The 20960-nt window shown below is 32.7% G+C and overlaps 2 protein-coding genes across 2 annotated transcripts; one reads left to right on the top strand and one right to left on the bottom strand.

Moving 5' to 3' along the window:
• Positions 1 to 86: 86 nt before the first annotated feature.
• On the bottom strand, positions 87 to 10372 carry LOC139509485 (uncharacterized; the record flags this gene model as incomplete). The annotated part of the gene is given in 3 exon segments (XM_071296179.1): positions 87 to 176; positions 2005 to 2445; positions 10219 to 10372. Coding segments are annotated over 3 exon segments (566 nt in total), but the record flags the coding sequence as incomplete, so codon positions are not given.
• A 12-nt stretch (positions 10373 to 10384) lies between these two features.
• LOC139509484 (probable peptidyl-tRNA hydrolase 2) lies at positions 10385 to 20215 on the top strand. The gene is made up of 6 exons (XM_071296178.1): positions 10385 to 10508; positions 12478 to 12612; positions 14548 to 14637; positions 15532 to 15743; positions 16348 to 16462; positions 19473 to 20215. The coding sequence occupies exons 1-6, from the start codon at positions 10428 to 10430 to the stop codon at positions 19557 to 19559; spliced, it is 720 nt and encodes a 239-aa protein (XP_071152279.1). The 5' UTR covers positions 10385 to 10427; the 3' UTR covers positions 19560 to 20215.
• The last annotated feature ends 745 nt before the right edge of the window (positions 20216 to 20960 follow it).

Below are 20960 nucleotides of genomic sequence, written 5' to 3'. Positions count from 1 at the left end.
CTCCCTGATGTTTTTGATCATCTGTTATAAATCTATCGGACAACAACTGCCTACGGATTGGTGTCGCAACAATAATGCCACTGATAAAGTCAGTTTTATGTCGGATCTTAGGAGGGGCTGCCTTTTTTGGTGATGGTGAAATACTTCTCTCTCTTGGAGCATGATGTGATGAATTCCTTTTAACGAAAAAAAAATGTTCAGTATTGATGGATTGTTGGTATTACAGCTAATTTCCTAATGCATGCAGATGAAGACTTTGGTTCGTTTGATTGCTTTGTTTGTATATCATGCATATTGTTCAATTATATTGGGAAAATGTCTAATTGAATATAAAAATGATATATACAGATGTAACTATGTCATATATATTGTTTGGAGATGTCAAACTTAAAACAAAGCTTGAATAAACAATTATACAAACAAAGCAAGCAAGCCAACAAAATTTTTACTCTACAAGCATTAGGAAATTAGCTGTAATATTATACAATGGTTTTATATAACATTGTGCATTCAACCACAGTTTTGTGAATATTCTTGTGTTATATATTTATTGTAAATCAAATATGTATGTAAATGTTGTCTTAAATTAAACAAAGATGAAAAAAAAATTTCACAATCTAAAAAACCATTTAAATGTTAATTGAGAAATATACATGTAAATTTGGATCCTTGAATATAAATGAGAAGCTATAACACTTTACATGTAAATACTCTGAAAACTGATATAACATGCATAAAAGTCAAATTGATAGTTATTTTTCAATATAGCAAAACATTTATTTCCTTATACAAGCTTAAGGAAATGATACAATCACTTGCTAAAGTACTAATTTACTTGAATGACACCTTGAGTATTTTTCCATAAACCTATTCAACCCTAACCTTTTTATTGGCATGTTTTTTTTTGTTTATGTACATGTACCTAAATCCAAGTCATTCTCTTTTAAACATATACATGATATACATGTATGAGCAACAAGTATCATATAATTGCAATCTAAATGTTCATTTATATTTTGAATTCCTGTATTCAAAGCACTTACAAAAACTTATCCCAAAATTCATACTTAGTATTTCATCACTGTAAAAGTTTCTTTCAGCAGCTGTGTTTGAGTTTTACCTGATTTTTTTTTAGAAATGTGCCCATTAAGTTCAATAGTCATGATAGTATACATTTTCAACATATAATCTGTCGATACCTGTAACTTGGCATTGCAAAAGGTCGTGTTTTTCTCTGGCTGTTTATGACGTCTTTACACTAAATCCATTGGATGTTTGATGATTGATAGTTTAGTCTTAGATGCATGATTTTTTTTATTAGTTGTTAGTGGCTTTGAACTAGCTGTTAGATAACTGTGAGTACTCTCAGATCTGTTCCTAGTGTCTTTTTGTTGTCGGGATGTACAAGTACCTGGCCACGTCCACTTGTATTTTTGTCCATCTGATAAGTTAAGCCTTTTTCAACTGATTTTTATAGTTCGTTCTTATGTTGTTGTTATACCACTGTCCCAGGTTAGGGGAAGGTTGGGATCCCGCTAACATGTTTAACCCTGCCACATTATTTAAGTATGTGCCTGTCCCAAGTCAGGAGCCTGTAATTCAGTGGTTATCGTTTGTTTATGTGTTACATATTTGTTTTTCGTTCATTTTTTTTATATAAATAAGGCCGTTAGTTTTCTCGTTTGAATTGTTTTACATTGTCTTATCGGGGCCTTTTATAGCTGACTATGCAATATGAGCTTTGCTCATTGTCGAAGCCTGTACAGTGACCTATAGTTGTTAATGTCTGTGTCATTTTGGTCTCTTGTGGACAGTTGTCTCATTGGCAATCATAGCACATCTTCTTTTTTATATATAGTTTATTTTTGTATTCATAAAAGTTTCTTATCTATAAACATGATAAATATATATGCCTGCAGTGATTTTCCTTTAAAATCTAAGATATTTTATAAATTCAGTCACACTACCTTATTCAAGATGAACTTAAAAAACTTGTGCATTTACCTAGGAGATAAAACTGGTGATTGACTTCTGCGACCTCTTAAATCTGTTGATGAATGTGGTGATTGTCTCCTCCTGTCTTTCTCAAGATGACTGTATACCTGTCCTGTACTGATCCTCTTGGGAGATCTCCGTACTGGTCTGCTCCTTGGTGAAAGTGATCTAGGACCTAAAGGGCGTCTTCTTGGGGATTGTGACCTCCTTACAGGTGGTCTTACTCTTGGTAATGGTGATCCTCTTCGTCTTGGAGATATTGACCTGTTTCTTGACCTTGACCTTCTTAATGGCCGTCTAGCTGGAGAATGTGTTCTTGAACGACGAGGAGAAAGTCTTCTTGGTGTACGAGATCTGGATCTTGAACGCCTTGGGGGTGGTCTCCTTCTTGGTGATCTTGACTTTGACCTTCTTGGTGGAGGTCTTCTGTAAGGTGATCTTGACCTTGACCTATATAACAAATTCAAGTTTATAAAAACAATTATATAATTTAAACTCTAAGAAGTGATTAATTAAAACTTTGTAATAAACTTACAGATAAGTACATGCATGGTTGCAGAGGCGGATTTAGGGGGGGGGGCAGGGAGCCGGGCCCCCCTTATTGGTAAAATATCTGGTTGCTTATATATTGAATCACTGAAGCGTGACTGGAGCGGGCCCCCTCTTAGGCAGTCAGTGGGTCCCCACTTAGGAAAATTTCTGGATCCGCCAGTGGATTGTATAACATGGTTGCTTTAATCAACTTCATTTGGACTCATTTTGAAAACAATTTTAGTACAAAACTATGTCAAATCACTAGATGTGCACTCAGGCACAAATGACCACACAAAAAATGTTAAACTTGAAGTATGTGGACCAGTTCAATGACGGCTTAGTTATTTTTGTCCTACAAGATGGTAGTGCACATGGAGCATCATGGAAAAAAAAAGATCAATGGAAAACATCATCATGGTCATCATGTTTTCAAAAGTTTTTCTAAAATTTCACCCATCAAACAAACACATTTTAATGTTCTATTATAGAAAACAATAAAAGTTAAATAAATCATGGAAATAATGTTTAAAACAAATTACTTATCATTAGAATGTCAATATGAAGGAACTTGAAAGTTGTCAGAACAAAATTTTTCATAATTTAATAAAAATTATTTCCCTTTAATGTAAATTATTTCCCTTTAATAATAGCAGAATAGTAATTGCTACAGAAAAATATGTACAAATTACAATTACAAAAAATAATTTCCTGTTAGAACCAAAGTAATAAATTATTGCCTTGCAATACAAAGTAAAGAACTAATTATTTATAAATGATATTAGGATATTAGGAAGTTTTCATGTCCAAGCCAAATCTTTCCAAACTTTCACCTTATAAATATCCTAGTAGGTGATTATTTTATTTAAATTTCATGACACAAACCACAGGTTTTGGATGGTAAGAATTTGTTTTTGTTCACTGCACAGACTTCATACTAACATGACTAACAACCTTTCACTGATGCAATAAATATACAAATATATGTATGTTGTCGTAAAATATAAAATATATTTGTACCATTGTTGTATGAGCTTTAGAAACAGGACGCATATACAAATAAATTTTATATTTTCCGACAATGTACATATATAGTGTTTATCCTGAAATTACTCCCAACACATGAAAATTTAGTTATCAATCTAAATCATTGCCTAAAATTTCTCTAAGAAATCAACATGGTCGAAACCCACAACCGTGAAGAGGACCCGCAAATGAACTGGTTTGGAAACAGAAATATTCATATAACCTCTTGCACAACATTGTAGCGGGGTAACAGGAGACTAACAAGTACAAATAAAGCAAAAAATAATTTGTATACCTGTTATTGTACAATAGTTGGCTAATTGCAGGATACAAATGTATTTGACCAGTTGACCAGTTAGTGGTCATGGTGGTGGTGAGTACAAACTTGGTACAATATTGGTTAAAACTTTTCCTAGCAAATAATACTGTATTTGACTATACATGTGAAAGGACTAAAGCCTTTTAATATGCAATGATTATTACAATGTATGTAAACAAAATTTGCATGCCTTAATATTATGACTTCATTTTCCAGATTAGAAGCACAGCTGTATCCCTGCACTATTAAAATTTTAAGGCTATTTTAAAAGAATCATCATAGTAGTTTAGAAATAATTCATTTTATTTATTCAGTTTACTAATCTTTATCATTGTAAGTCTTTTACAGGGACTAGTTTTATTCCTTCAGTATCAGTGTGCTTTTAATATGCAATGATTATTATGTACTACATGTATAATCTAAAAAATACAAATTGAAAACATCGTTTTCCATACTCTTAACTTGGAATACACAAAATCCCAAAATTATCAATGGTATCCGGTTGTTCAAGCCCCAAACAGATCCGGCCCAAGTCAATCCTGCCCCAAGTTGATTCGTCCCACGTCGATCCGGCCCCATAATAAATGATAAGGAATAAAGTATATAGACTTTTAATTAGTATAAATGGAATTTGTAAAAAGTATCAATGATGGATGACAACAGGTAAGTGTGAATATATTTGGAGTACCAGTAAGATGAAATATTTTAAGGTAGCACAATACAAAGATTTTATAACTCCAACTCCCAAGTTTTAAAATGCTGTAACTTTCTTAATAACGTTTGGAAATTAATAAAAGTGATAGTTTTGGATAGCTAACAGATTACTCTTTCAAGTTAATGCAATGTTAGTATTATGTAACAATTATGTAACCAATTATAATGTTAACTGTGTCTAAAATATTTTTCACCAAATTTCCACTTTCAAATGAAATTAGCTTCGTCATAGGTATCCCTAGAGGGTTGATTTTATTATATGTTGTTCTTATGGCCATTATCTACAAAAGGGTGTCTCAGATTTCAGATAGAATGTATAGAACAAATTTTACACCTAATTAAACATTGTCTTTTATGTGGTTAGGATGTTTACACTTATTAGAGATTTATGAGAGAATGGAATACCATAGAGACAATCTGCAGTCAGGGGACTTACTTAAACAAGTGATTTTCTAAATCACTGATTCAAGTAACATTATTTCCATAAAGGTTGGAAGTAAGAGTTGTCTTTCTTTAATAATCACCTATTTAAGTAGTACAAATTAATCACTAGAAGAAGTGATATAATATTAGTGTACTTTAAATATAGAATACTAATGATCCAGGGACTAATTATGTTTCTAAACTTATCAGAACCAGCATCTGTGTTGTCTAGGATGACCAGGTCATTTCAGGTGATGACAAACCTGCCAACTTTCACGATTTAGGCGTGTACTACACGATTTTGATCCTTTGTCACGATTGCACGATCGTGTTCCTCAAAAACCCTTTAAAACACGATTTGGTGAAAATCTACACGAAAAATATTGTTGTTCCCGATTTTGAACTGTGTCCAATGGAGGACAATCGTGTTCAGCCAATCAAATTGTACGTTTCTCACGGTCTCACTAATTAGCGACAACAACAATTTTAGCGACAACAAGCGTCAACAAGCGACAAGAAGCGACAACAAGAATTATTTTAGCGACAACAAGCGACAAGAAACTATTTAGCGACAAGAAAACATTTTTTTTTAATTAAAATAAATTATTGCAATAAATATTAAAAGAATATGCAAAAGAAAATAATTTTAGCGACAAGAAAGTTAAAATTGATAGAAAAAAATGAAACATAATATTTTATCATCTAACAGCCAGTATTACGTTTAATTATTGTATTATGAGATTACTTTTCCCAAGAATTTGTATAGTACTATACAAATCCTTGCTTTTCCTTTGTTTAGAACATATTATTTATCTTATAATTTGTTTTTTAAAACAATGAATTATACTGTTAGAATCAAAATATTATATTCCATTATGCCCGCTCCATATATATCGCCATTCGTTTATTCGTACTTTGACTTTGATCAAATTAATCAGCCAATCAAAAACGTTTTCTCTCAAGATTATTTTAACATGCTAGATATTGAACTTGTATTGTATCCCTCTGTTTGTTGGTCAAATTGTAAAATCATGAACATGGCAAATGATTTTTCAACTGCAAGGAGGTTCTTACACAGAATAAGAATAAAAGCATGGCTGATTGACAAACTTCAATGATGCAGTATCACCATGAAGATAATAAATAGTAGTTTATTCACTTATTCATTGAAATTACACTTGCTGTAACAAAATTTTATATATGTATTCAATTAAATTTCCAAATCGTTTAAGGTATAATGTACTATTCATTATTTTTCACATGGACACCCCCCTAAACATCAACATGAGAAATCCCTTAAATGAGGGACTATCCTTAGGCAGCAACCATTTGATTTTCTAGGGGGGGGGGGGGGGGGGGGCTATGGTATTTTTTGGAAAAAAAAGTTTGTTTCCAGTTTTTGGAGAAAAAAATAATTTGTTTTTGATTCTGAGAAAAAAAAATTGTTTGTTTCACCCTCAGCTGCCACTATATGTAATGCTAAAATTGAAAGAAAAAAATTGTTTTCGACTTGTCGCGAAAAAAATAGATTGTCCAGAAAAAAAACCCATAGCCCCCCCCCCAGAAAATCAAATGGTTGCTGCCTTAGTCAAGGGGTCATTTTACTCTTGTAAAAAAATAAAATAGAAAAATGTAGATTTATCAACTTTAAAATGGGAAATTCTGACATTATATTTAGAACAACTTTTCTAAATGAAGGGTTCAATTATTTTGAATAATAAAGAAGATATAAGGCCAATAACATATCAAAGTTCTTGGACATGTGTTGACCATATATGTAATACCAGATAGTCTAGATCATAAGATGTATAGTTCTTTGGCAAAAGTTTCTTCAAATAACATGAACGTGTGCTCATTTGTACTTAAAAAGTGGTTTTTAATGTCCTAACATTGAGGGGGTATCCCTAGGTGTCAGGGTTGGCAAAAACCCGGGTTTTATGAGTATTGCCCAGCCCAGTGGGAAATACTGGGAAAACCCGGGTTTTACTGGGTTTTACTGGGTAATACTGGGCAATACTGGGTAATATACGTTTCTGGTCTGAATTTCAAAGAGGATTCAGTAATCAAACACAAATGCAATACATTTAAGATATATATGTAAACCTATTTTTATTTATAAATAAGTTTACTTGTTTGAGAGTCTTGTGATACATACATGTACAAAAGTACAAGAGTATACATCTGAGAAGGAATTATTCTAACAACTCTGATAAAAAAATATTTTTTCAAATATATAAAGAATTTAAGGATTACATGTACATGTAAGAAAAATTACTTAGAAATAATTTATATATATGTACAAATGTACAAAACTAATTAATAAGTAATTATTCAGATTAGAACACAGATATGTTTATATAACAATAATCAGTCTTTTCATTTCTATAAGAGTTAATGACAAGACCCTGTAGGGTGTTTATTTAGCAATCATGATTGTGTATACATGTAAAGCAATTTACTTTACAATTCAAATAAACACTGCAATAAAGTGTTAAGATTATTGAAACAATGCTTGGAAATTAATGAGGAATCCTAAATTGTGCAAATATTGTATTTTGCCTACATAGAATTATGTGGAGTAGAGAATGAAATTGAATTTTTGATGACTCTCAATGGTTATCTGTATAAAATGTATATATTTAGCTACATGTAATACTATGAAAATACAACAAGTCTTTACTATTTTGTGTTGAAATAAGCTTAAAAAATCATATTGCCCAGTATTACCCAGTATTCCCCGTTTCAGGGAGTATTGCCCAGCCCGGGAAAACCCGGGTTTTCCCGCCCAGTAAAACCCAGGCGGGTAATACTTTGCCAACCCTGCTAGGTGTTGTTCCCAACCTGATAAAGGTCCTTTGTGTATAATTTTAAATTGGAAAAGTCAACAACTATTTAGTATCCTCACACATGAAAATAATTCCTGGTCTTACAGCTACATGTTCATATTTTCTGCTGATATAATAACTAGAATCATGCAAATAAATTCAAGAAAAGGGCATGTAATACAAATATGACACTTTTTCTAGACCACAAAACTTTTTTTTCAGGTAACATCAGAGGCTTTTATAACAGTTGTTGGTGGTTTTTTTTGTAATATCAAATATAGTCTATATATTTTTTGGAATAGTTGTGAGTAGATAAAAAAAAGTCATATGAGTATCCATTATTTTTTATTGCAAGATAATAACAAAACAATTACACTGAATGCACATTTTCAGAAAGGATTCGGCAAATCAAACAACATTTCTCAATTTGAGGCCCCCAGCAGGTCCAGGGCAGAGCCCTGATAGGGGGTTCATGGGGGCGAAGCAGTACACCCTGTTTGGTATATCTATTCCATTCTGATTGATATATATATATATATATATGTTTAACTTAATTAATAGTACATATTGACAATCCCTCAATACTAAAAAAATAGGCACTTTTGCCTTTCAGTAGACCAACTACGAACTCCTCAAAGAGTTGCATTCTCTCTACAACTAGGCATTGGATTTAATGTCCCCATTCTGACCAGACGTGACTGCGTATTTATACATCCTGCACAGCCTAACTGGCGACCAACATTGGCAAGTCGGCCGGGTGAAGACTTTAGTGGAAAGCTAGTTAAAAAACTAACAACAACTAATTAAAAAAACTTGTGTGTGTAAGTTGATGAGGTTCATTCAAGTTTTTGTTGATTGAAGTGAAATGATCTGAACCAAAGTTCTAGTTTATAGTTTCTATACTAAGGTAAAAGAGTAAAAACATTCAATTCTATCCAATGTTCCATTCATTAAGGACGAGAGACTAGTGTACACATGAAATTTGATAATTAAAGAGTTTTGACAACTTCACTGGCTTTCATTTACAGATATTGTTGTTTATTATTTTTTTAATAAAAACAAATATTGGTGAAAAAATTATGTGTAGGCAAGTGCCTAAAGTGCCTAACGGCAGCTACGCCCTAATATGGGCCGGATCGACATTGGGCCTGATAAAAGTGGGACGGATCAACTTGTGACGGATCGACGTAGAGCTGGATCGACATCATGGACATGAAAGTTTACATTTCCATGTATATTTCACGTTTCATTCCCATGTCATTCCTGATCTGATGGCATTTTATATTTGTAATCCCGATGTTGGTACACGTGCCTACAAATGGCAATTTAACAAATTGTCCCTGCATGCAGATACACGCAGACATTGTCTTGAATTATCTGCAGTTGAACAGGTTGTGTGGCAGGAATCTGGGTCCTTTGGCGCCCATTCACGTTCGCACCCACTCATGTTCGTCCACTTTCATTTTCGCACCCTACATGTTCGCGCCCAATTTTAATTGGTTTTGTGTTTAATAACTTTGTAATCAAGTTTTGGCAAGTAGTATTCTTATAAGTATAATTGTTTTCATGGTCTCAAAATAAAGTGAGACAGCACTTTTTTTTGTGTTGAATAAATCTTAATCATGTTTTGGATAGTGTATTGTTAAAAAAATTATATTCCTTTCTAAAAAAAAGTGGGATTCTGTCGTTTTATTTTGTGTTGAATAACTGTTTATCATGTTTTGGTTAGTGTATTGCTATAACTTTTGTTTCATTGACTTGTTTCAAAATGAAGTGAGATTCTGACTACGTTTCTTTTTTTTTTTTGTGTGTTGATTAAATTTTATCATGTATAGTAATATATAATAGTGTATTACAAACGAAAGTGAACCAACGCCTGGTGAGTCTGTAGTACGGTAGAGTCCATAATAGTGTATTGTTTCATTATTTCAGATCAAAGGGACCAAGCTGTTAAAAACAATTATCTTTTGTGTTTTTCATTTAAAATCTTCAATCTTTTACTCATACCAAGCTATAAATACATTCAGTATTTACATGAAAGCAATTAAAAACAACAATCATGATTTTCCAATTATTCAACAGTTCAACTCCAATTTGAATTAAAATTGGGTGCGAATGTGTAGGGTGCGCCAACAGACCTTGGGTGCGAACGTGTAGGGTGCGAAAGTATATTGGGCGCGAACGGACCTGATACCGTGTGGCAGAAACATCTCGAAAGCAGCTGGATAATTGTGTAGACAGTTAGATTGTGTTATTGTTACGATTTATTATTATTAACAGACTTAATTTAGCACAATCTATCTCAAATGATCTGTTTTTGACAATGTTAATGTTTTTAGTGCTGAAATTTCCCGAATTCTTTTGTTTTAAGTGAAAGAAATTAACCTTCTATCTCTGGAACGTCGTCTTGGTGAAGGCATCGTTAGTTAAAGGGGGAAATGCTACGCATTTACAAGAAATGTAGGAAACTACACACTGTTTACAAGACAAGACAACTCATGTCATACACCGACTCCATTTTTAGTGTCTAAGTGCAGAGTGCGTTTGAAAGTAAAGAGAAAACATACTAATTTCTAAGCTTCTATCTGACATTGATGATTCATGCTCCCTTTTCCTACATTTTACTTTCATGTTTAATTTCTATATCTGTTCATCAATATTGTTCAAATTTTAAGGTATAAAAATGTTAACTACGTCGTCACACGTTACTATAAATTGTACAATTCGCAAATTCGTCGATTAATCCCATTTACACAGTGAAAAATCTAGATACAGGCATATCCTATTTTTGAACCCTTCAGCCTCAGTTGCTGGGGATAGAAATACCATTTAATTGTACATTGTCAAGCCACAAATACCCTTTTTTTCTTCCGTTAGTGTCAAATAAGCTTAAAAAATGTTGTCATTTGTAATATCTTGTTACTGTTAGACTGAGGCTGAGCATAACCATGATAACCAAATCATCATGATCATGGTGTTTGTTAAGGAATCCGGGTCCATTCATCCTAAAACACATTCATAGCTGTGTTTGCACCCCTTCACTTTCGCATCCTACACATTTGCTCACAAAGTCTGTTCTCACCCTACACATTCGCTCACAAAGTCTGTTTACACCCTACACGTTTGCACCCTTCTTATTGGTTTTGTCAAGCATACATGTAGTAGTCCGAGATTATTCTGACATCCAAAGGCTGTTTTGCCAGACAAGCTGGGGCCATGGGACGTCAGAGCTTGTCCCATATCAAAAAGTGGATATTTGCCTGTCCAAAATAGATTCGCTGCTTCGACGCTTCTGGTGCCAACGTATGGCCTTGGAATTATATAAATCGGGTATCAATTTGTTCATTTTTCATTTATCTCTTCTTTTATGTAAGTTTCAACTACCTGCCACCCTTTATTTCCTCATATTTAGACAGTTTGCTTGCATCGTAAATGAGCGAGGTGTTAGCATGGTTAGATTATATATTCATATTGACCTTTTGTCACATGCATACATCATTTCCCATAGTCCATTGTACCTTACTTTTTTCTCGTGATCACATGACAATCTTTCAAAATGATAGTCAAAATGCCAGAATCGGTGGGTTACCATGGTCTGTCACTGTGAAAACTGTCTAAATATGAGAAAATAAAGGGTGGCAGGTACATTGTAGGTGAAACATACATAAATGAAGAGATTTTAAATGAAAAATGAACAAATTGATACCCGATTTATATTCTGTTGGCATCAGAAGTGACGAAGCAGCGCATCTATTTTGACAGGCAAATATCCACTTTTTGATATAGGGCGAGCTCTGATGTCCCACAGCCCAGCTTGTCTGGCAAAACAACCGTTGGATGTCAGAGTGATCTCGGAATAACATGTAGTTGCCAACTGACATGATATTCGCGTGCAATTCATCATTTTTCACTTTAATCAGAAAAAAATCTTATATACCTTAATATAACTCAAGGTACTTAACTCGTATTTTTGAAAATGTCATACATGTATATTCCATTATATGCTGATTTCCTGGTCAAAAGCGAAATTAGACAAAAAGCAATGTAGCTATTTTTTTGTTATTGTAAAATTTCAATTTTCTTTTCCTGTTTTTTCTGTCTCACCTAGTTGTATTATTCACTCTAATAAAAACCTCGCAATAATTTCTGAGTTGACAGTATGATGCCAGAGTTCGCCAAATCTTGTTTTCCCTGGTGGTCCTTGAAGAAAATCTGCTGGTCCTCACTATTAACTCTATTGAAAAGTACTAAAATTGTGTCAGTCCTATGCAAAATTTTGGTGGAAAAATCCTGAGGACCACCACTTTTCGCGAACTCTGTGATGCATGTGGATTTTGTTTAGTTAGTTAATTTTAACAATGAACTATTTCACTTTGATCTGTGACAGGATTGCTTCTCTTAGAACATGTGGTACTTACTTAACCAGTTATAAGCGGTTGAGCTAGGGAAATAATTCTTTAGCTCAGTCAGTATACACACTGACTGCCCTTGTAATACAAGAGGCCCCTGGTTTCAAGTCCTGGTGGAGACTTGAGATGATTTTGTAAGAAAAATCATACCCTCCAATTTCAAATCTTTTCGCTATATTCATTGATATTAGACATTTATTTATCTTGTTTATTGTAAAGCTACTTTTTTTTGTAGGATATGGATTCAGCTTCTGGAGGTGACAATGGAAATGAAGAGTCTGCCACCACGAGTGAAGGTGGATTTAAACCAAGGGACGATCATCTGGCAGTGCTCATGTCATTAGGCTTCTCTAAGAATGCTGCCACTAGGGTAAGAATAGTCACAAAAAGAGATTGTTTGGATTTACTTGTGTCCTAGCTAGGGTGCTCCTACTTGGTTATGGATAATTCTGGAGTTAATCACATGTGACATGACAGTGCTCATATGAATTTGGTTCTCTAAGAATGCTTCATGTACCATTAAGGTAAGCTTGCCAATGATTGTCTTTAGTTTTATTCTACTGTACTCACAGTACATTGCACTTTGGTTTTGTTTCTGTGATAAGAGGTGTTTGATTTACACAGATCTTATTACTAGCATGACTGTTGAAAAGTTATTCTGAGTCTCTGTATATCCTAATACAATAGTTTCATTTTAATTTTATTATTTTAAAAAATTTACTTTGATCTTTTTGTGTATAAGTTTTTCATCTCCAGTGGCCTGACTTTTCCTTTGCAGACAGTTTTATTAGTTGGCCCGTCTGCCACAATTTTAAAATTGGGAACACCTTCTCTTTAGGAAAATATAAATCTATATTTTCAGTTTTATTGGCAGGGGTTGGGATCGATTAATTTAAGGCCAAATAAAAATATATGTGTGGTTCCAGTGACCATACCTTCCCTACTTTTTTGTCTTGAAATTAGCCTACCCTAAAGATTTTATTGTCATTTGTCATTAAGCGCTGTTAAAGTCAGAATGATGCTCCCATAGACATCTTACCTAGGCCAGGATTTTTTAATTTGTTGGTTTACGGATCCGCCGACCCGATTTTGCCGATTTCCAGAATAAAAATAAAATTGATTTTCATGCTTTTTTATTTCCACCAACCCTAGCAAATACATTATCCCTGAAAAATAATTAAAATCTTCTTTTTTTATGAAATGAAATGCATTAATCACTAACAAAATTGATAACACTTTCTGTTGTGAAAAATAAAACTTCCAGTTTACGTTTCTAAAAATAGACAAATCAATTATAACTGACCTTAGCTTGAAATGTTGTTTGCGCAAATAATTTTTCGGAACAAAAATCGGTGTTAAAAACCAATTACACAATAAGTTCGTTTCCCTTATTTGTCATCAGTCCGTAAGATGCATCATCTCATAGAAATAGACTTGTGGACGATTTAATTTTGTCTTTGTCTGTGCACACGCCCCTTTTTTACAGGAAATTATTAGACAATGTCATGAGATATTTATTACAGCTGAGCAAGAATATTTCATCGAACTAAAATTTAAGAAATGATGACAAAATAGCATGACAAACATTGTCAGAAAGGTGAAATATATATTTATTTTGCATATTTTTTCTGTCTTGAAAGATATTTTTTTTCTTTTTTTTTCCCGACCGACCGACCCGACTTTTTCATGGGGAAAATCCGAAAACCAACAAATTAAAAAACTGTGGCCCTACCTACCCTAACTTTTTTTCAGATGTAACTGGAACCACACATACTATTTTATTTTGGCCTAATAAAGGATACTGTGGATTCATGTATATTCGTAACCGTTGGATACCAATTTTTGTGGATTTCATGGGAACATGTACAGGGAAACAACGAAATGCAAATTTTCTAAAGGAATGCATGTGAACTTATTTAAATAAAATTGAGAATGGAAATGGGGATAGAAATGGGAAATGGCATGTGAACTTATTCAAAACCTTGAATTTGAATATCCATGAATAGGCAAGTTTTCCTCAATCCACGAAAATTGGTACCCACGAAAATAAATGAATCCACAGTATTCCATGTATTAACAGATCTGTATATATATTTGTTTGTAGGGATTATATTATACTGGGAATTACAATGTTAATCTATTAACAGATCTGTATATATATTTGTTTGTAGGGATTATATTATACTGGGAATTACAATGTTAATCTATTAACAGATCTGTATATATATTTGTTTGTAGGGATTATATTATACTGGGAATTACAATGTTAATCTATTAACAGATCTGTATATATATATGTTTGTAGGGATTATATTATACTGGGAATTACAATGCTGATTTAGCTGCAGCTTGGATCATTGAAAATGAGGACAAAGATATTAATGCACCATTTGAGGTATTGTAAAATATAATTTTAAATGACATAGAATATATCGTGGTACATTTGCAGAAGTAGATATCTGCTAAACGAGAGGCGAAAGATACTAGATTGACATTCAAACTCATAAGTAGAAAAATAAACACCTGAGAACACCAAGGCTAGTAAAGAAAAAGAATTTAAAAGATTAACAGACAAACAAGTACACAAAACTCAACATAGATAAAGCCAGAGCAACACGAACCCCACCAATATTGTGGATGATCTCAGGTGCTTTGGAAGGGTTCACAAATTAATCTTCTATGTATCACTCTGCTCAGCTCTTCATTGACCTGACATTTGAAACTTTGACTTGAAATACCATCCAGGTCATAATGTTTGATTGATTGGGGTTTAACACCTTAGTGATTTTTCTTGGCAGTCAAATTTTTTTGGAGGAGGTTGGATTGCTCTGACAGAACCATCAACCTTGGGTATGAAAACTGTACCGTAAGTCAGTTATAAAAGTCCCCATCAAGAAAAATATGAACCAATTCAATTGAAAACTAGTAGCCTATTTTATTAAAAAAAATTATGAATCAAATATGTTATGTTTGCTCATTAATGAAGGCAGTACAGTGACCTATAGTTGTTAATTTCTGTGTCATTTGGTCTCTTGTGAAGAGTTATCAATATGATATACAGCAAAAAAAGACAACCTGAACCACGGATGAATTACAGGCTCCTCACATAAGATAGACACATATACATGTAGAGTGTGGCAGCTTAAACATGGAACAGTGGTGTAACAGTATATATAATTTAAGTATGTCATGTATGTTTATGATGTATAATTATAGAAATGTGTATGATGTGTAATATATTTATAGAAATTATCTTTTCTTCTGTTTTATCCTAAATATAAATTTACAGGCTGATGCAGAAGATTCAGATGACAGTGAAGACGACTATATTCCTGATGGTGTAGATTTCTATAAAATGGTGTTTGTTGTTAACAGTGAGTTCAGTATGGGAGTGGGGAAAGTAGCGGCACAAGTAGCTCATTCAGCATTAGGTTTACATCGGGTGTTATTAGAAAATCCACAGAAATATGGGCAGATGTTAATGTCATGGGAACAGTTTGGGTAAATATTATTTCAAGTACTGTACTTTTTCACCGGGAATCTGGGCTTATGTAGGAAACAGTTGTGATGAATGATTATGTGGTAGACTGCATTTTATAGCTTGTGTTTTATTAGCCATAGAAAGTGCTACTACAGTAATAATGTATTTTTAGTACATCACAAATTCTTCAGAATAAAAATAATAAAAAAATAGTAATTTAGCTTTTAATTGAAAAACAGGAAATGTGGGCTTTGTGTCAATTTCAGCAAATAAACATTTCACATCGAATCAATAGATATATGAAGATATGCTATGAGTGCCAAAGGTTTAGTCAAACTATTTGTAGTGAACACAGAAGATATCTATAGTGTTCCCTTAATAATACAAAGAGTAACAACATTTTCCAGTTTTAACATTTGTTTACCAATTTTTCACCATTCCACATTACACCTTTTGCACATTTCGTGTGTTTTAATACATGTAGTAAAAATTAGTTTTAGTAAAGTATGTCACATCACTTTAAGGTATTTTGTAAAGACTAATAAGCTTTTAGAAAATGAAAAAAAGTCTGTGATGAAATTTAATAAACAACTAAATTGGTCAATCTATTTAATATTTAAACAGGGAAACCAAAATAGTAGTCAAGGGAGATAACACATCACAGTTATTAGGATTAGCAGCCAAAGCCAATACCATGGATCTCCCTAATTATCTAGTACAAGATGCTGGTAGAACACAGGTATGTCAAGGGAGATAATTCACTCCAATAATTAGGATTTGCAGCCAAAACCAATACCATGGATCTCCCTAATTATCTAGTACAAGATGCTGGCAGAACACAGGTATGTCAAGGGAGATATTTCTCTCCAATAATTAGGATTTGCAGCCAAAACCAATACCATGGATCTCCCTAATTATCTAATACAAGATGCTGGCAGGACACAGGTATGTCAAGGGAGATAATTCACCCCAATAATAAGAATTAGTATGTATCTCTCTAATTATCTAGTACCAGATGCTGGCAGAACACAGGTATGTCAAGGTAGATAATTCTCCCCAATAATTAGGATTAGCAGCCAAAGCCAATACCATGGATCTACCTAATTATCTAGTACAAGATGCTGGCAGAACAGGGGTATGTCAAGGGAGATAATTCACTCCAATAATTAGGATTAGTATGTATCTCTCTAATTATCTAGTACCAGATGCTGGCAGAACACAGGTATGTCAAGGGAGATAATTCACCCAAATAATTAGGATTAGCAGCCAAAGCCAATACCATGGATCTACATGTACCTTATTATCTAGTACAAGATGCTGACAGAACAAGGGTATGTCAAGGGAGATAATTCACTCCAATAATTAGGATTAGTATGTATCTCCCTAATTAGCTAGTACCAGATGCTGGCATAACACAGGTATGTCAAGGGAGATAATTCACTCCAATAATTAGGATTAGTATGTATCTCTCTAATTATCTAGTACAAGATGCGGGCAGAACACGGGTATGACAAGGGAGATAAATCACTCAAATAAAGATTGAAAAAGTAACCAAAGCAAATACTATCGATCGCTCTAAGAAATTTAATTATCTGATTCAAAATGCTGTTAGAACACTTGTATGTCTACGAAGAAGAAAAATGGTTTCTTTTTTTCTTTTTATTGTTTCATTTGTAATGATATTTTGATAGACAGCACAAACTATTAGGTAACAATTAATAAAATTGAGAATGGAAATGGGGAATGTGTCAAAGAGACAACAACCCAACCATAGAAAAAACAACAGCAGAAGGTCACCAACAGGTCTTCAATGTAGCGAGAAATTCCCGTACCCGGAGCCGTCCTTCAGCTGGCCCCTAAACAAATATATACTAGTATAGTGATAATGAACGCCATACTAATTTCCAAATTGTACACAAGAAACTAAATTAAAATAATACAAGACTAACAAAGACCAGAGGCTCCTGACTTGGGACAGGCGCAAAAATGTGGCGGGGTTAAACATTTTATGAGATCTCAACCCTCCGCCTATACCTCTAGCCAATGTAGAAAAGTAAACGCATAACAATATACATTTAAAATTCAGTTCAAGAGAAGTCCGAGTCTGATGTCAGAAGATGTAACCAAAGAAAATAAACAAAATGACAATAATACATAAATAACAAAAGACTACTAGCAGTTAACTGACATGCCAGCTCCAGACTTCAATTAAACTGATTAAAAGATTATGATTTCATCATATGAATATCAGGCACAATTCTTCCCGTTAGGGGTTTAGTATCATACCATCATAGCATATATGAGAAGAACATAACCCGTGTCATGCTAACAACTGGTTTTTGAATAAATGGTTTAGTTAAAGAATTGTCTTTATTGTTTTCAAGATTATTTGTTGAATCAAACAAAAAACAATTTGATACCCTCAATTTTGTTTTCAATATATATGTCGTGTACAAGTTGCAATTTTGTACAGGTTATAACATGTACAAAAATATTGTACATGTTATAATTTGTACAATGCCAAAATACAAGTTATAACATGTACAAAAGTACCTCGTACATGTTATAACATGTACAAAATATTGCTTAAAAATGGTTTTAACCTGTACAAAATTTAAAAATAATAATAAAGCAGAATATACATTCACGATTGAAATTTATCAACTAATACAATAATCAAATGCAAAAGAAGGTGCATTATTTACAGCATGCATAAAATACTTCATTTTCATATAAATATTTTAGAAACAAGTTTTTTTTACTTGTTGCTACAAGACAGAGACATGTGACACCTTTGAGTTGCACAAAACTTTCATTCTTCTACATTTACACCTACCAGACATACAACTGCCTTTCTTACACTGACAAAGCACAAAACTTTGCCATCCACTTAATGATATCTTAGGCACCATCTCTCATACTCGTATCACTCGTTGGGACTTCAGACACACTAAAAGTTTCATTTGCAAGACATTGAACCTAGATTTTACTGACATATCCCTTTATTTGTTCAACTACACAAAATGTTAGTCTTTAGTTCCAATTTCATAGCCGCTATGTTCATTCACATTCATCACCACGCATGTTATGTTTTTCTAATCGGATGTTGTTTGCTGAATCATGACCATTCAATTCACCATCAGTTTAAGTGTTTGTGTCAGTAATAACGTCCGTCTCTGACATTGTTTTGTCAGTTTCAATTTCGGTGTCGGTATAATGTTCTGTCTCTGTAAAAGGGTCTTCACTATCAGTATTGTTGGATACAGAACTTGCTTCAAATAATGCTTCTAAGTCTTCTTCTGTTTGAATACCAGGTAAGAATACTAAATAATGTTTATTGACTACATGTGTATTTTAAAAGTCTTTAAGGTATTAAGTAATTATAAAAACTATTTATCTGGCCATTATCTGTATCAAAAAGGTTGGACACTAACATAAATGGAAAATAACAAAACAATGATGAAAATATTATTGAGGTTAGTGGCATGTGTTGTAATAATAGAACCATATTTTTTATTTTCAAATTTTGTACAAGTTAAAACCATTTTTAAGCAATATTTTGTACATGTTATAACATGTATGAGGTACTTTTGTACATGTTATAACTTGTATTTTTGCATTGTACAAATTATAACATGTACAAAATTTTTGTACATGTTATAACCTGTACAAAATCGCAACTTGTACACGACATATATATATATATTTATACTCCTATGACCAATTTGTTCTCATTTTTATTTTTTTAGATTGAACCAGGGTCCATTACTTGTCTTGGCATTATGGGTAAAATTGACCAAGTAGACTCTGTCACAGGAAGTCTGAAGTTACTATGACAACAACAATGCTTAGCTGTGATAGGAAGATCTGTGATTTTATGTTCAATGCTTTCATTGTAGAATTTGTCATGTTCAGTATACATGCTATTTTTATCATCAATCAATTATTGGACCAGTCCAAACAGTGTGAAAGGGGTGCTTAGTATACACATGAATTGTACTTAATATATGAGTTGGATTTCCAACAGGTGCTTGAAGCTTAAGTTGGTCAACCTTACATTAAAGTAAAATATCTTCTTAAAATGTGTGTAACAACCACTGTCCATTTGTTTTGACTATGCTTAATTTACATTGCTTTGAGTACTTTATAACAAAAGATTATCAATTCGACAATTGCCATCATCATGAATTTCAATGATCAAATATTAATATTTTAACAATTTCTTGGGCTTATGGGTGCTTTTCAAAATCCATTGTGATCCTTAATGGAAATTTTAGTTTTAAAAATCTGACATATTTTGTCTTTTTGTCTTTTGCATTAAGAATAAAGTATTTTTTTCTTTCGTGTATTATATAGATTAATATCAGTTAAATGCATTTTTTCATTCAAAACTTTTGATGGCATTTTTCATGGTGATTTGTCACTGAATCATTGAAAACAGGATATATATCTGTATATTTTAATTAAGAGGGTCTGGATGGGATTTACAAAATAGAGAATAATGGGTCTAGAAATAAAAGAAAGAGAAAAAGTGGTATAAAAATGGAAGAAAGAATAAAGAGAATAATGGGTCTAGAAATAAAAGAAATAAAAAAAGTGGTATAAAAATGGAAAAAAGAATAATGGGGTGCTAAAATATAATGAAAAAAAGAGAAGTAATTTGAAAAAAATGACCTACAACATTTAAGAATGATACAAAAATGAAAAAAAACTCAACAAAACCCTCAAATACAAATAAAGTATTTTATTATGTGTTAAAATAAAATGGGTGAAGGGCCCCAGAAAAATCAGAACTAATAATTCTGTGACATGCTATTTAATCAGTACCACCAAATGGAATGTTTAACTGAATTAAAATCACCTTTAATGTGTACTGTATATTAGCATGGAAAACAATTGTAATTTGATCTCGTATACATTTCTACATTTATCTATTAGATATATGTCGTATTTTCATGTTCCATTTCCATAAACTGTTACTCAGTATTATTTGCTACACTGCAATCTAATTGAAATATTCTTTACAGTATATTACCATCTTTTTCACCAAAGTATTTCATCTGACAGCTTATTTCATCTGACAGTTTATTTCATCTCACAGCTTATTTCATCTGACAGTTTATTTCATCTGACAGATTATTTCATCTGACAGATTATTCATCTGACAGATTATTTCATCTGACAGCTTATTTCATCTGACAGTTTATTTCATCTGACAGTTTATTTCATCTCACAGC

This window comes from Mytilus edulis, unplaced genomic scaffold (assembly GCF_963676685.1).
Source record: "Mytilus edulis unplaced genomic scaffold, xbMytEdul2.2 SCAFFOLD_1584, whole genome shotgun sequence".
Lineage (NCBI taxonomy): Eukaryota > Metazoa > Mollusca > Bivalvia > Mytilida > Mytilidae > Mytilus > Mytilus edulis.
Note: the sequence above shows the minus strand (reverse complement) of the source record. Positions and strands in the feature narration are given on the sequence as shown.

Bases quoted from the DNA above. Each gene is read 5' to 3' on its own strand.
- LOC139509484 (XM_071296178.1), top strand. From the start codon at position 10,428: ATGATTCATGCTCCCTTTTCCTACATTTTACTTTCATGTTTAATTTCT. The intron at 14,638-15,531 runs GTATTGTAAAAT...ATAAATTTACAG, and splicing joins ATATTAATGCACCATTTGAG to GCTGATGCAGAAGATTCAGA. The intron at 16,463-19,472 runs GTATGTCAAGGG...TTATTTTTTTAG, and splicing joins AAGATGCTGGTAGAACACAG to ATTGAACCAGGGTCCATTAC.